The 12,704-nt window shown below is 40.9% G+C and overlaps 1 protein-coding gene across 2 annotated transcripts in view; it reads right to left on the bottom strand.

Annotated features, from left to right (window-relative positions):
* ARL5A (ARF like GTPase 5A) overlaps positions 1-10,133 on the bottom strand; it is a 34,896-nt gene extending 24,763 nt beyond the window's left edge. For both annotated transcript variants that reach the window (XR_003205125.2, XM_025855965.2), the window contains exon 1: positions 9,780-10,133. Coding sequence is in view for 1 of the 2 variants with exons in the window: in XM_025855965.2 (XP_025711750.1) it covers positions 9,780-9,825 (46 nt within the window). In the remaining variant the exon portion in view is untranslated. The remainder of the gene's footprint in view (positions 1-9,779) is intronic.
* Positions 10,134-12,704: the final 2,571 nt, after the last annotated feature.

The following is a 12,704-nucleotide window of genomic DNA, read 5'->3' as shown; positions in this document are numbered from 1 at the left end:
TTTGTCACCAAGTTCCATGTATTCCCCCTCAAAAATATATCCTGAACCTGCTTTCTTCTGACTGTCCTAGTTGTTGTCCTTCTCATTTCTTAACTGTAAAACCTTCCCTAGGTGGACTGCCTCCAATCCACCTTTCTACTGTTTCTGCAGTAATTGTTCTACACTACAAAGCTGGTTAACACCACTCTTAGTTAAATGATGGCTCTGCGGGGACGCCTGGGTGGCTCAGTCAGCTGACGTGCCTGACTCTTGATTTTAGCTCAGGTCATGAATCTCAGGGTCGTGAGACTGAGCCCCATGTGGAGCCTGCTTCATGCTTAAGATTCTCTCTCTCCCTCTGCCACCCACCCCCCCAAACTTGGGCATGCCCTCTCTTCTTCTAAAAAATAAATAAATAAATAAATAAATAAATAAATAAATAAATAAATGACAGTTCTCCATTTTGACAGGAAGACAAGACACAGGTTTTCAGCCTAGTAAATAAAGACAGCCATAACTGACCAGGCTTCAGCTTTATCTCTCACCACTACCAGCACGTGTCTAAGCTGAATTTCAAGCCATTCTCCCCACATAAGCCACATATCTTCACAGTAAACACTGTTCTACCTCTACTCAGTTTTTCCTTGAGCTGGAAGTATCTTCTCCAATTCTCCACTTAGGGAATTTCTACTAATCTTTTAAATTTAGTTTGCCCCCCAAAATCACTTTCTCATGCTTTTCCACAATACCTCTCACATAGCACTTAACATAATTATTTACACATACACTAATTTTCAAAGCTTAATGAGGCATCCTTCCAGCATATAGATCCCATGCTAATCATCTTCATAATCCCAGTAACTACAACTTTTCCTGGCACAAGGTACTCAATAAATGTTGACTTAATTCATACTTACCCTATAAATAATGTGGATTATAAATATAAATAAATAAATTGAGGATTATAACACGTCACAGTTAAGGATATCTTTTAAGAAATGCCTTTTCAATAGGATGGTAGAGGTTTTCCAAATAGTTGTCATTTACCTTGGAGGGGAACACCTCCTATTATACAAAAATAGGAAGATCAAGTAAATAGAAAATTTTAATACAACCCATTTTATCCAGTCACTCATCTCTTTGAAGAAAGGGCAAGCAGCTTAGAACCACTAGGGTTCTAAAGACACATGACCACATTTCCCCCATATAGGTTCTTAAAAATAATTTTAAAGATGCAGGGCCCACTCTATTTAATCTTTAGGGATGACTATGGTAAAGGAACTGAGAAAATGATCAAAAACAAAGATGATACTTATTTTAAATAAAGGGTTAATAACATATAGAGGGCATGCTAAGGTAAGTTCAGTTGAATGACCACCAAAAGGCCTCACTGGGTGACATTCCTCTGGTGAATTTGCCTAGTGTATGGCCCGTCATCTCCCAGGTCCACAAACTCAATCCTGCTACTCAGAGTAGACAGGACTCACAGAAGGCAATTCACAAAGTGACTAATATATAAACAAGAATGCCAAAATGAGTAACATACAATGAGCCCAAATGTTCACAACTACCTGACAGTGTAGTCTAAGGAAGAGTAACAGGGTAGCTGAATTAAAATCGGTTTACTTGGAGAACACAGAATCCCATCAAAGGCAGTTATTTTATAGGCTGTAGTGACTGGGTAAATCCATCTTCACATTAGGGCCATACCTGCATTAGGGCCAGACTATTGAATTCTTTAAGCAAGGCACCTTTTCACCTGGAAGGTTTTGCTTTTTTTTTTTAAGATTTATTTATTTTAGACAGAGCGAGCAAGTGCACAGGGGGGTGGGGGCAGAGGGAAAGGGAGAGAAAGAATCCTCAGAGTCCCTGCTGAACACAAAGCCCAATGCAGAGCTCGATCTCACGTTCTCACAACCCTGAGATCATGACCTGTGCTGAAATCAAGAGCTGGATGCTTAACAGATGGAGCCACCCAGGTGCCCTGCACCTGCAAAGTTTTCCAGTGGCATGGCAGTTTTGCCTCTTTTGACTCTATTTTTCTATGTCCCCACGTTAAGCATTCTTCTTTTGATGGCATATCTCTTCTTCAGTTCTATTAATACAAGCACCTATAGACATTTTAATTAGGCAGAATTCACATCATACTATACCCTGATCTCTGACTTGGATAAAAGTTTTTTGCTTCCTACTTGAATACTAATTTTTGATAATATCATTCTCAGGGGCACTTGGCGGGAGTCTGTTTGGGATTCTCTCCCTCTGCCCCTCCCCTGTGCTCGCGCTCTCTCTCTCTCTCAAATAAATAAATCTTTAAAAAATATATCATTCTCAAAATGTCAGCTATTTTTAGTTTCAGGAATACCATTTTGTAACCCCCTTTGTATTGTATTAGCTATAGGACTAAATTTAGACATACTTGCCAACACTCAGAAAGAAAATACAATTACTCTGACCAATGTGAGAAATACCATTCTAGGGACGCCGGGGTGGCTCAGTCAGTTAAACATCTGCCTTCAGCTCAGATCGTGATCCCAGGGTCCTGGGATCGAGTCCGGCTTCTCCCTCTGCCTGCTGCCCCCCCTATTTGTGCTCTCTCTGACAAACAAATGAGTAAAATCTTAAAAAAAAAAATACCATTCTAAAAACAGTACAAAATTAATAGGAGCAAAAACAAACAATACAAATATAGGGAAGAATCTATGATAAATAATTATAAAGAATAACTAAAAAAAAGTGTGGTGTGTATACAAGTAACACATACAGAGACCCCAAATACAAACAAAAGCATTGTCTCTTACAAAGTCCTTAATCACTTAAAGAGGTTAAACTTTTATTCTAACCATGCTACCATTTTTCAAAGTATTTTGCTACTCTTCTTTTGTAACTGCTTTCAGAACCTGAGGTACACTGTTTTGGAGCATTCCCAATAGTGGAAGAACCCTTTAACTGCTGAAGATGATTTTGATTTTAAAGGGAGACGGGAGCCACTTGATATTATCTCAGCCATAATGAAGTAAAAAATAGCTAAAATCAGTGCTATCTTTTTGCTGTTAAATGCGGTATGATCCCTAAATGATAAGAATGATTTAAAGATTTGTCTCGAAGGAAATTCTAAAAGGAGTTTCAATATGTATTTTGAGTAATAGCAGACATAGGAGTGGAAAACTCTCTGGCCTTCTAAAATGATAGTTCTTAAGGTGAAAACTTACCTGGCTTTGTTTTTTAAAGCAGTCTCCTTATTTTAGCCATACCCAAAGGACTTATTTCCTGATTCCAAATATAGTACTTTTCTACCACTTGTATAAGGAAGGACTAACTAGACAAAAAAATACTACAGAAAGATTTTTAAATTTTATTTTATTTATTTATTTGAGAGAGAAGGAGAGAGAGAGTGCGCATGTGCGAGCGGCAGAGGGAGGGAGGGGCAGAGGGAGAGGGAGCAATAGACTCCTCGTTGAGCACAGAGCCTCATGTGGGGCTCAATCCCAGGACCCTGAGATCATGACCTGAGCAGAAGGCAGACACTTAACTGACTGAGCCACCCAGGCATCCCCAGAAAGATTCTTTATCATAACTGACCATAAGATGAATATGATAACAAGATAAAACGGCTGTGAACACAACCACTATGCAATAACAAACAGACATAGCCTGAGAAAAAAAGCACATGGCAGAAGAGGCTCATACCAGAGGATTCTATCTTCTCATAACACAAGTTAGTTGCCTGCTGAGGATAGGATGGGGTTTGTACAGCCACTGTGTAGAATGAACTAGAGAATCAATAAGCTGAAATTAGATAACATAACCTGTGAGGGATGAAGATTTAAACTGTTCTAAGTCTTTCTTCAGTAGTCCTAGAAACAAAGAAAGCACACTGGGGAGAGAAGGTATGGTGGATGGTACAAGATGAGAATTGTCTGGCATGCTGGAAAACAGGAGAAAGGAGCATCAAAGATGGTGATAGGGGAAGTAATAAAGTAGGTCATACCATCTTCCAAACTGGAAACCTCCCCCTACTATTTCATTTTACAAACTCATTATATTCTTTTTTCACCAAAAATGCATAAATATGCAAACATTTCACCAAACTCTTAAGACATAAATAGGTTTCTAAAGTCCATCAAAGGAATGCAAACTAATATAATTGAACATATGAGGTTAAAGTATTTTTAACCGAAAAGAGGGGAGCCTGGGTGGCTCAGTCAGTTACAGCGTGTAATAGGCTCAAAGATAAAGGTGCCAACCTCATGGTAAAAAGCCAGTTTACTACCAAAAACAGGGTTAGATTTTTCAGACTTTCTAATACTGTATCAACTTCCTTTGGAAATCCTTAGGCTCCTTCACCATCCCAGCCTATTCCTCCCATTACCAAGATGGAACAGAATTCTATACAAAACCTAAATTTGTAGCCAAAAACTGTTATAAGGCACCTCAAAACAAATACTCCACAAAACCTAAAATATAACATGCATACTAAGAGATAATGTTATTATGGGCAAATGTAATAAAACTTTTAGCTATTCCAATTCTTTGATGCATGTCATTCATTATAGGTTTAGTGTTTAGTATGATTTTTCCTTTAGAATATCTATGCCACAGCATTCTTACAATTATATTCAGAGAAGCCCAAACAACCACCCACTGTTACAATGCTTGGAAAGAACTGTGAATTATCATTTAGGCTTCAGTTTCCCAATCAATACTTTACTGTTTTGTCATGAAAATGTTCCTTGTTTCCCCACTTCATTTCTTTTTGACTCATCCAGGCAGCCTACCAGTTCCATTCATTGCCAGGTTCTAAAAGTCAATATATATGTTCCTCCAACTACCAGTCAGTAAATTAAAAGAAAAGATGTCACTGTCATCCTGGAGGACTTTTATCTCTGTGAATCACACCAAAGTCAAAAACCACAAATACTAAGGCAGATAAATTGGGAGTCATCCTGATTCTTCATTCTCACCTCATATCCAAACTATATGAAACCCTAATTTTATCTTACATAGAGCAAAAAACCCATTTGTCATGTTCTCTATCATTCTCCCAGTCCCTAGCACAGAGCTTGGAATAAAACATGTGCTTAATAGAGTATGAAGAAATAAATCAGATCTGGAAGATATAAAGATCAAGTCACTTTGTATTAAAAATTCAATTTTCAAAATCTAAAAGTATCACCAACAAAAAAGTTTGAAAACTAACGTGCTATTTATAACAATGGTAGTGAAGTTTCAGGAAAAAAACAACTTCTCTTTTGCACTAAGAGGTTGCTGAATGAAAAGCAATGACATGACAAAATTAGAGATGCAATCAGGAAAGAGAAACCACACAATAATCTGAATCTGCAAAGTATAAAGAAAATAACTATTAAAGAGGATCAAAGTAATGAGGGATTGGCTAATAAAAAATAACTCTACAGAGTATGGGACTGACAAATGTAAGGAGAATCCACTACAATTAGGGGCTGAGCTAGAGCTTCTTCCCACCTCCCAGGACTGAGATGTGCACCTTGTTGGGGCCTGGTTGTGGCTCATTGAATGGCGCAAGAAGTAGTTGTGGGGACTTGGCCAGTGGATCTTGCTGCAAATTCTCCCTCTAGGGTACTGGGGAAAACGTCATTGAGAGGTATTTTGCCAGAGGGCCTCCACGCTGAAATCAACTGAAGTGGGTGCTAGAAATTGCGGGCAGCTGCTAACCACTATGCAGTGCAAGAGCCAGCCACTAGAGAAGGTGTTCACACTCCTAAAGCAGGGCAGAACCTGCTGAAAGCACACTGTACCCAGGAAGAGAAACTTTCCTCCTGCAATGTCCCTCCAATGCTGTCTACTGATAAAGCTGAATATTGTGCCAGCTGGCAACAGAAAAATATTTAAAGGATCCAGTTGCATATCCACAGAGCTTGCAAGAAGGATGATTTTGGAGCTAAATTTTATTGTCATAGTCCAACCCTTGGCTACTGAGCTTCAGTATGTACTCTTCTACATATCTGAACTCCCATACAATAAAAAACAACAGCAGCAGGGACGCCGGGGTGGCTCAGTCGTTAAACGTCTGCCTTCGGCTCAGATCATGGTCCCAGGGTCCTGGGATTGAGCCCCACATTGGGCTCCCTGCTCAGCGGGAAGCCTGCTTCTCCCTCTCCCACTTCCCCTGCTTGTGTTCCTGCTCTCGCTGTGTCTCTCTCTGTCAAATAAATAAATAAAATCTTAAAAAAAAAAAAAAAAAAACCAGCAGCAGAGGTGGCTTTCCCAGCACCAGGCTCCAGCAGCACATGCAGTTTCAAACATTCATTCTTAACTTAATCCTTTCCTAAGAACCAATCAGAAGAAGAATACAGGCTTAATAAGGAAATTTCACAACTTACTCATAGGTTACCTAAGTTGAGCTAACGTGAATCCTTCTTATACAAAGATAGTTTTTGTTTGTTTGTTTTTAAAGAACACTAACCACGGCACTAGACGATCTTGGTTAAAATCCCAGGTCTATCTCTTTTAACTGCAGAGCCTTAAACAAGTTACCTAATATTTCTTTGTCCCTGTAAAATGGGGAGAAATCTTCCTCATAGGGTTGTTGTGAAGACTAAATCAACTAAACTGTGTAAAACACTTAGACCCTAACCTTGCATAAGTCAGCAAATGTTAACTGCTGTTATTTTCTATAGAGATGGAGTTAGCTTATTTTCTGTCTCCCCACACCAGAATGAACACTCCATAAAGGCAGGGAGGATGTGTGTGTTTTGTTCCATGCTTTATCCTCACCACCTACAATTCCTGGCACGAACGGTGCTCAAAAATATTTAATAAACTGCTGATCACAAGCCCTTCTATATTAAAAGACATGAGTGGTGGGGCGCCTGGGTGGCTCAGTCGGTTAAGCATCTGCCTTCGGCTTGGGTGATCTCAGGGTCCTGGGATGGAGTCCCACATCGGGCTCCCTGCTTGGCGGGGAGCCTGCTGCTCCCTCTCCCTCTGCCTACTGCTCTGCCTACTTGTGCTCTGTCAAATAAATAAATAAAATCTTTAAAATAAATAAATAAAATAAAAGACACAAGTGGCAACTCTTCAAAGTCCTAATGTAATAAGGACTTACAGTTTAGTAACTGAGAAACCACGGGGGGCGGGTAAAATCAAAGAAAAAAATTATGTCAATCTCTTCTTTATTTTATATATTTTTTTTTCGGGGGAGGAGGCAGAGGGAGAGAGACTCTTAGGCAGGCTCCACGTCCAGCACAGAGCTGGCACAGAGCCCTACACTGGGTTTCATCTCACAACCCTGAGATCATGAACTAAGCTGAAATCAAGAATCGGACGCTTAATCAACTGAGCCACCCAGACGGCTCACCAGTCTCTTCTTTAGTAAGACCAATATCTGCAACATATTTCTTCAGTGTTTTAATTTGGCATTTACTAGTCACGTGGCCTAGGAAAATCACTCCACTGGAACCTCATTTTCCTCTTTTGAGAGGGCAAGAATAGCTACTAGGAACTGTTTAAACATTTTTCTTTAAATAATGTCTACAACAGCATCTACAACAAAGTTTATAATCTACTCAATTCAAGTATCACCTAAAGGCAACCTCTGGTTTTTCAAGTTTGAGCAGTACGCAATTAGCTTGCACTGCACTCGACCAAGTTATGCTTAAACTGAAATTATATTCTAAAGGTGTTTCAGAAAAAAGAGCTATGGTATGGTTTAAGTTTCATCAGGATAGCCAATTCTGCAATCCCCTAAATTCTTCCTTCGAAGAGTTTCCTTCGAAAAGGACATAGGTTGTGTTATATATCTTTTGAAGGGAAAGTAAAGCATCCAAGATATATCTGACATATATAAAATATCTATTTGTATTTCCAATTTAAAAGAACCAAAAAGACCACCAAGTATCTGACACTAGATTTAATAGTGAATATTTTGAAAAGTGACCCTACTAATGACAACCACACCATCTAGCAGAATAGTTTATTCATATTTTCACAATATTTTGACATCCAAATTTCTAAAACTTAACTCCATTAGTTCCTCTGTTAATTTCCCAACACTGAAATAGGTGTCCAGTCAAAAATAACCACAAAATACAGGCAACATGAGCACCCTACTAGCAATTTTTAGTAGTAATGATGCAATAGCACTCTCATTATTTACTACCTGCAAGGAGCTGTTGGCAAAGCTTTAATTCCTTCTTAAGTTACAGACACAAATAATTTTATCATTGACTTGAAACAGAAAGTGGAGATACCTCATTTTTCTTGCAAGACTAGAACTCAATCAACAAGCACTATAAATCTCATAGCAGAGTTGAAATACTAGCTTTGCTAAAAATAATACAAAAATTATGGAGCTTAAAATTAGAATAGATCCTATCTACTACTAATACCACCAATTTTACAGCAATGTAAGTTTTCATTCTTGAGACCTAGAGATTACCTTTTCAAGATTTGTAGGCTCCACAGTCACTTAGTTAAGATATCTGGTGTTCTACATTGAGAACATCTAGACCCATATGAATGACTGAGTCTCACTTCTCTTCCAACAGAAAAGCTCGCCAGAGACAGTGCAGTTTAGAACTGGTTTTCCGCACTTTATGAAAAATCCCCGTTATCAGAAAAATCATTTGAAATACTACTCTTCCACAGAGCATCATGTGATCTACACTACCATCTTTTTTTTTTTTTCTTTTCTTTTTAGATACACAAGCCATCACAAGTTTAGTTCTGCTCCCTTCCCATCACCTTACAGGAGCAGCTGGGTCATGAAGGAGGAAGTGGGGATACGCTGTACATAACAGATGCCACCACTCGTTTAAGTCTTTATTGGAAAACTTTGGGATGTGACACCACCACCAGCTTACCCAAGAGAGAACAGCAAACCAAGTTACTGACAGCAAAAAATGATAAATCACCCAACTTGACTTAAAAAAGAAACAAATGAACACCACTAACTATATTGTATCTCAATGACTATGGAGTCTTTCTGTTAAATCTGTAACAAATTTTAATAAACCTGATATGCATTTCCAGGCAGTGTTTGAATTCAGATGAACTTAAGCATCCCTATATGGTAATATAGGTAACTTATTAGTTACCTATATTAACAAATGTTTCATATGGCAAGTTTTCAAATGCTTTCAGTAAAACACATTTTTAATCCAGCCCCCCCAAAACACCCTCTACTTAAATAATCAACACAAATATGATCTTACGCTTAACCTTACACACAAATATAAATATGGGAAAAGGAGAGCGGTCTATCACCAATCAGGATGCATTAATCTCCCCAAAGTGGGGGATGGAGGCGCAGGGAAGGCTCATAAACCTGAGGTGTATTCAACAAGAGCGATTCCTCATGTTTTCCGCATTCTGCAACCCTCCGTCGCTCAGTGTTGCGGCTCGGGTCATAACCTATAACCTTCACCCAAGAGCCAGCATTTCTCCGTGGTGTACAAATCCAGTTGCTGGAGGAAAAGGGGCTACAGGATAGGCCAGGCCGTGCCACTCAGGGACGTCCGATGTGGGGCAAGAAACCTTTTCGACTCCAGATCGAAATCCGAGCAATGGGTGCATTTGCAGAATGGATTTTTCAAGAAGGTCCCTTAAGACAAAAAAACCATTCCCGAACTCGGGAGTGGGAACTGAACGGACCCCGGGCCCGCATCCACGCAGCCCTGACCCAGCGCGGAGACGCCGCGCGACCGTACCGCCCACAATCCGGAAGTATTCGGAGACCACCCCCCCCACTCCCCAACACACCCAGCCAGCCAGGGCTGACCGTCTCCCCCACCCCTACGCCCTCGGCCCGCGCCCCTCACCCTGGTGATTGAATAGTCTCCATATCCTGGTGAAGAGAATTCCCATTCTTGGGCAGCGGACCCCCCTCCAGCCACCCGGACCGCCTGGCCTCCCCCGGCTCAGGCTGAAGGGGAGGCGAGAGACGCGCCGGAGCCTCCGCCTCTGCTGCTGCTGCTCCCGCGCTGGCCGCCAGTTCGCTTCCTGGGAACCGGAGGGAGGCCGAAGGCCAGGGCGCCCTGCCGCGTGCGAGGCCCCGCCGCTGCCGCCGCGGCACTCGCCTGGCTCGCGGACATCGCCGCCGCGTTGTCTGCGACGAGCCTCGCGGGCCACCGTCCTCCCCCAGCTCCTCTCGGGCGGCTGCGGTGGTGGCGACCACGCGGGCGGGGGAGGAGAGAGGCGAGACGGATGGTACGCGAGGGCGCAGGCGCGCGGCCGGAGGGGCGGAGCCTGGGGAAGGGCGCCTGCTTGGCTCTCTCGTTTGTATAAACTGGCGACCTACAGGCTGCGGGACTGAGCCCGGGGATCGAGGTAGTACGGGCTGCGATTGTGACAGATCGCTCTTGCCTGCTTGCTTTAACGTCCTCGCCAGTTTTCTGTTTTTCCCTGCATTTCCTCGACAGAGGCATAATGTAAATATGTTAAATGAATGCCTAGTGCCCATCCCCCATCTTTCATACTCACTACACCGAAAGTTACACGTCTTGCCCCGCAAAGACCTGAGGTTCTATGAGGGAAGCTTTACGTCTCTCTCAAACCGCTTGCCCCTGAAATCCAGCTGAAGCCAGTGGCATTATCTACACAATCACTTAACAGCAGTCGCCTTACGAAGTCTTTGTACCTCAGGGCTCTTCCCTCTCCAATCTCCCTCCACTTTCAAGTCAATCTTGCCCCAAGCAACGCTTTTGATCAAGTTCCTTCTCTATTAAAAAATCTGTGGTGGCCAATAAAACTGAGGAAAGTCCAAATACCTTAGATACTCCTTTTTCTCCAGAATATGGCTCCAACTAGCCTTTGCAGCTGCAATTTCCATTATTCCAAACTGGTTAAACAGCTGGTCAAATATTTTCTCTGCCCCTCCAGTCTTCTTGCCTGTACACCTAGAATAGCTATGTCCCATGCTATGCAAGTGTCACATTGTATTTAATCAACCCTCTGCTATGGGATATCTAGTTGAAAACTAGAAGTGAATCATTAGGTCAGGTGATATCAGAGAGAGTTCTACTTCCATGTGTTATTTTTTGGCTAGGCTTCTATTTTCACATATGGAAAAGCAGTGGGTTTGTCTCTAAGGTCTTTCTTTGATTCATCAGATAATCTGATAATTAGTCTCTGGTCTTGTTAAAGGCAAGAACTGGGTAAAAAGAAACAAGTTTACTTCTCTTTCACAAAGAAATCAATCAGAAACAGCCCCATCGCCTTCTATTCTCCTGAACCTTGGTAAAAAAGGAAGAGAAAGAAAGAAGTGGGGAAGCTATAAAAGACATTTTGGACTCTTCTGACACTCCATCCTCAAAAGCTGAATGGAATTAAACGAAATCAACAATAAACTACATATTTTCACCCTACATCTACTAGCCATAAAATATCTTATCTTGATATATAGAAAAATACAAGTAAGACCCTGAGAATCTACAATTCTTCTTAACTGAGCTAGAAAATCTGTACCTGTAAAGCAGAGAGCAATTTTGAAGACTAAAACCTGTCTCTTTCTGAACAATTGTGCAAGAAAAAAGTCCTTTGATTTTTTTCAGGGCTTATGGCTGAAAAGCCAAAATTAGAGGAGACATATGAAGGGAAAGAAAATTACTATATTAATCCATTTTATGTTATGTTTATATTTACATAATAAAGTACCCTCTAGGCTGTTTAGCAAAACAACAGTATTGTTTGCATAACTAATTTACATCAACTCTTTAATATTTCCATTCTTGCACCCTGCAGGTGGTGCTTTTAGCAGCTCTAAGACATTTTGCAAACTCCCCACATATCTCTGTCCACTTATTAAATGGTTGTCGTATCCATATTAACTTGTGAAGTTACGGCTTGGTCTCCCAAATTATTTTCTAAGTGTCATAAAAGGGGAATTTGCCTAATGCAATATTGTCCAAGTATAGGATCTAGGGATGGAATACAAATTTGGAACTACTATAGAAGTAATTGGAAATGTTTGTTGAGTCGTATGAAGCTATTTGTGAAAACAGACTCCTTATAAAATTTTTTAAAGACTAATTTATCCATGATTATAGTGGTGTGCAAAATGTCGTTAACGAGACTTCTACTTCCAGGTATGAGAGAGTAGATGGTCTAGACTTACCCTCCTATCATTAACAAATAGGAAACTGGACAAAATATAAAAAACAACTGTTTTCAGATGTTGGACAACACACAGCACAGGATTGTGATCCCTGATAAGAGACACAAGTGAGATGAATCTAACCATTACCTGGATTTTCTGCCTGGAGGCAATTCTTAGCCAGTGACAGGAGCTGAGAACTCAAATTGAATCTAGCATAGCAGCCTCCTTGAGTTGAAGATGTAGATCAGTGTTCGAAGAGATCAAGGTAACTGGAATTTGTGAAGCAGAGCAGCTGAAAGGAGGGAGCTATACGGAGAAAAGCTCCAGAAACCCACTTAGGTTGAGCCATTGAGTCTTTGACTGCGTATCAACCTGTACCTGTAGAGAAACCCCACTGGGCTGGCCAATAACAATTTCTAAGAAAAAGACAAATACCAGAGAGCTGTGAAACATCATAATTCCTAGAGCTCACTAAGGACCAGGAATCCTCTGGAGATCCCTTCAGTCAGAGTGAAGAGTACTCACTACATATATGGGACATTCAGTAGATAGCCCAGATTCCTTAGAAGAGGAGCTATATTAGCCTAAGAAAAAAGTCCTACTCTAGACCAGTCCTAAAGGAGCTTCAAAAAAATCTTGACAGCTCAAA

This window comes from Callorhinus ursinus, unplaced genomic scaffold (assembly GCF_003265705.2).
Source record: "Callorhinus ursinus isolate GAN/ISIS: 27379988/994484 unplaced genomic scaffold, GSC_fseal_2.0 scaffold2, whole genome shotgun sequence".
In the NCBI taxonomy this organism is placed as follows: Eukaryota; Metazoa; Chordata; class Mammalia; order Carnivora; family Otariidae; genus Callorhinus; species Callorhinus ursinus.
Note: the sequence above shows the minus strand (reverse complement) of the source record. Positions and strands in the feature narration are given on the sequence as shown.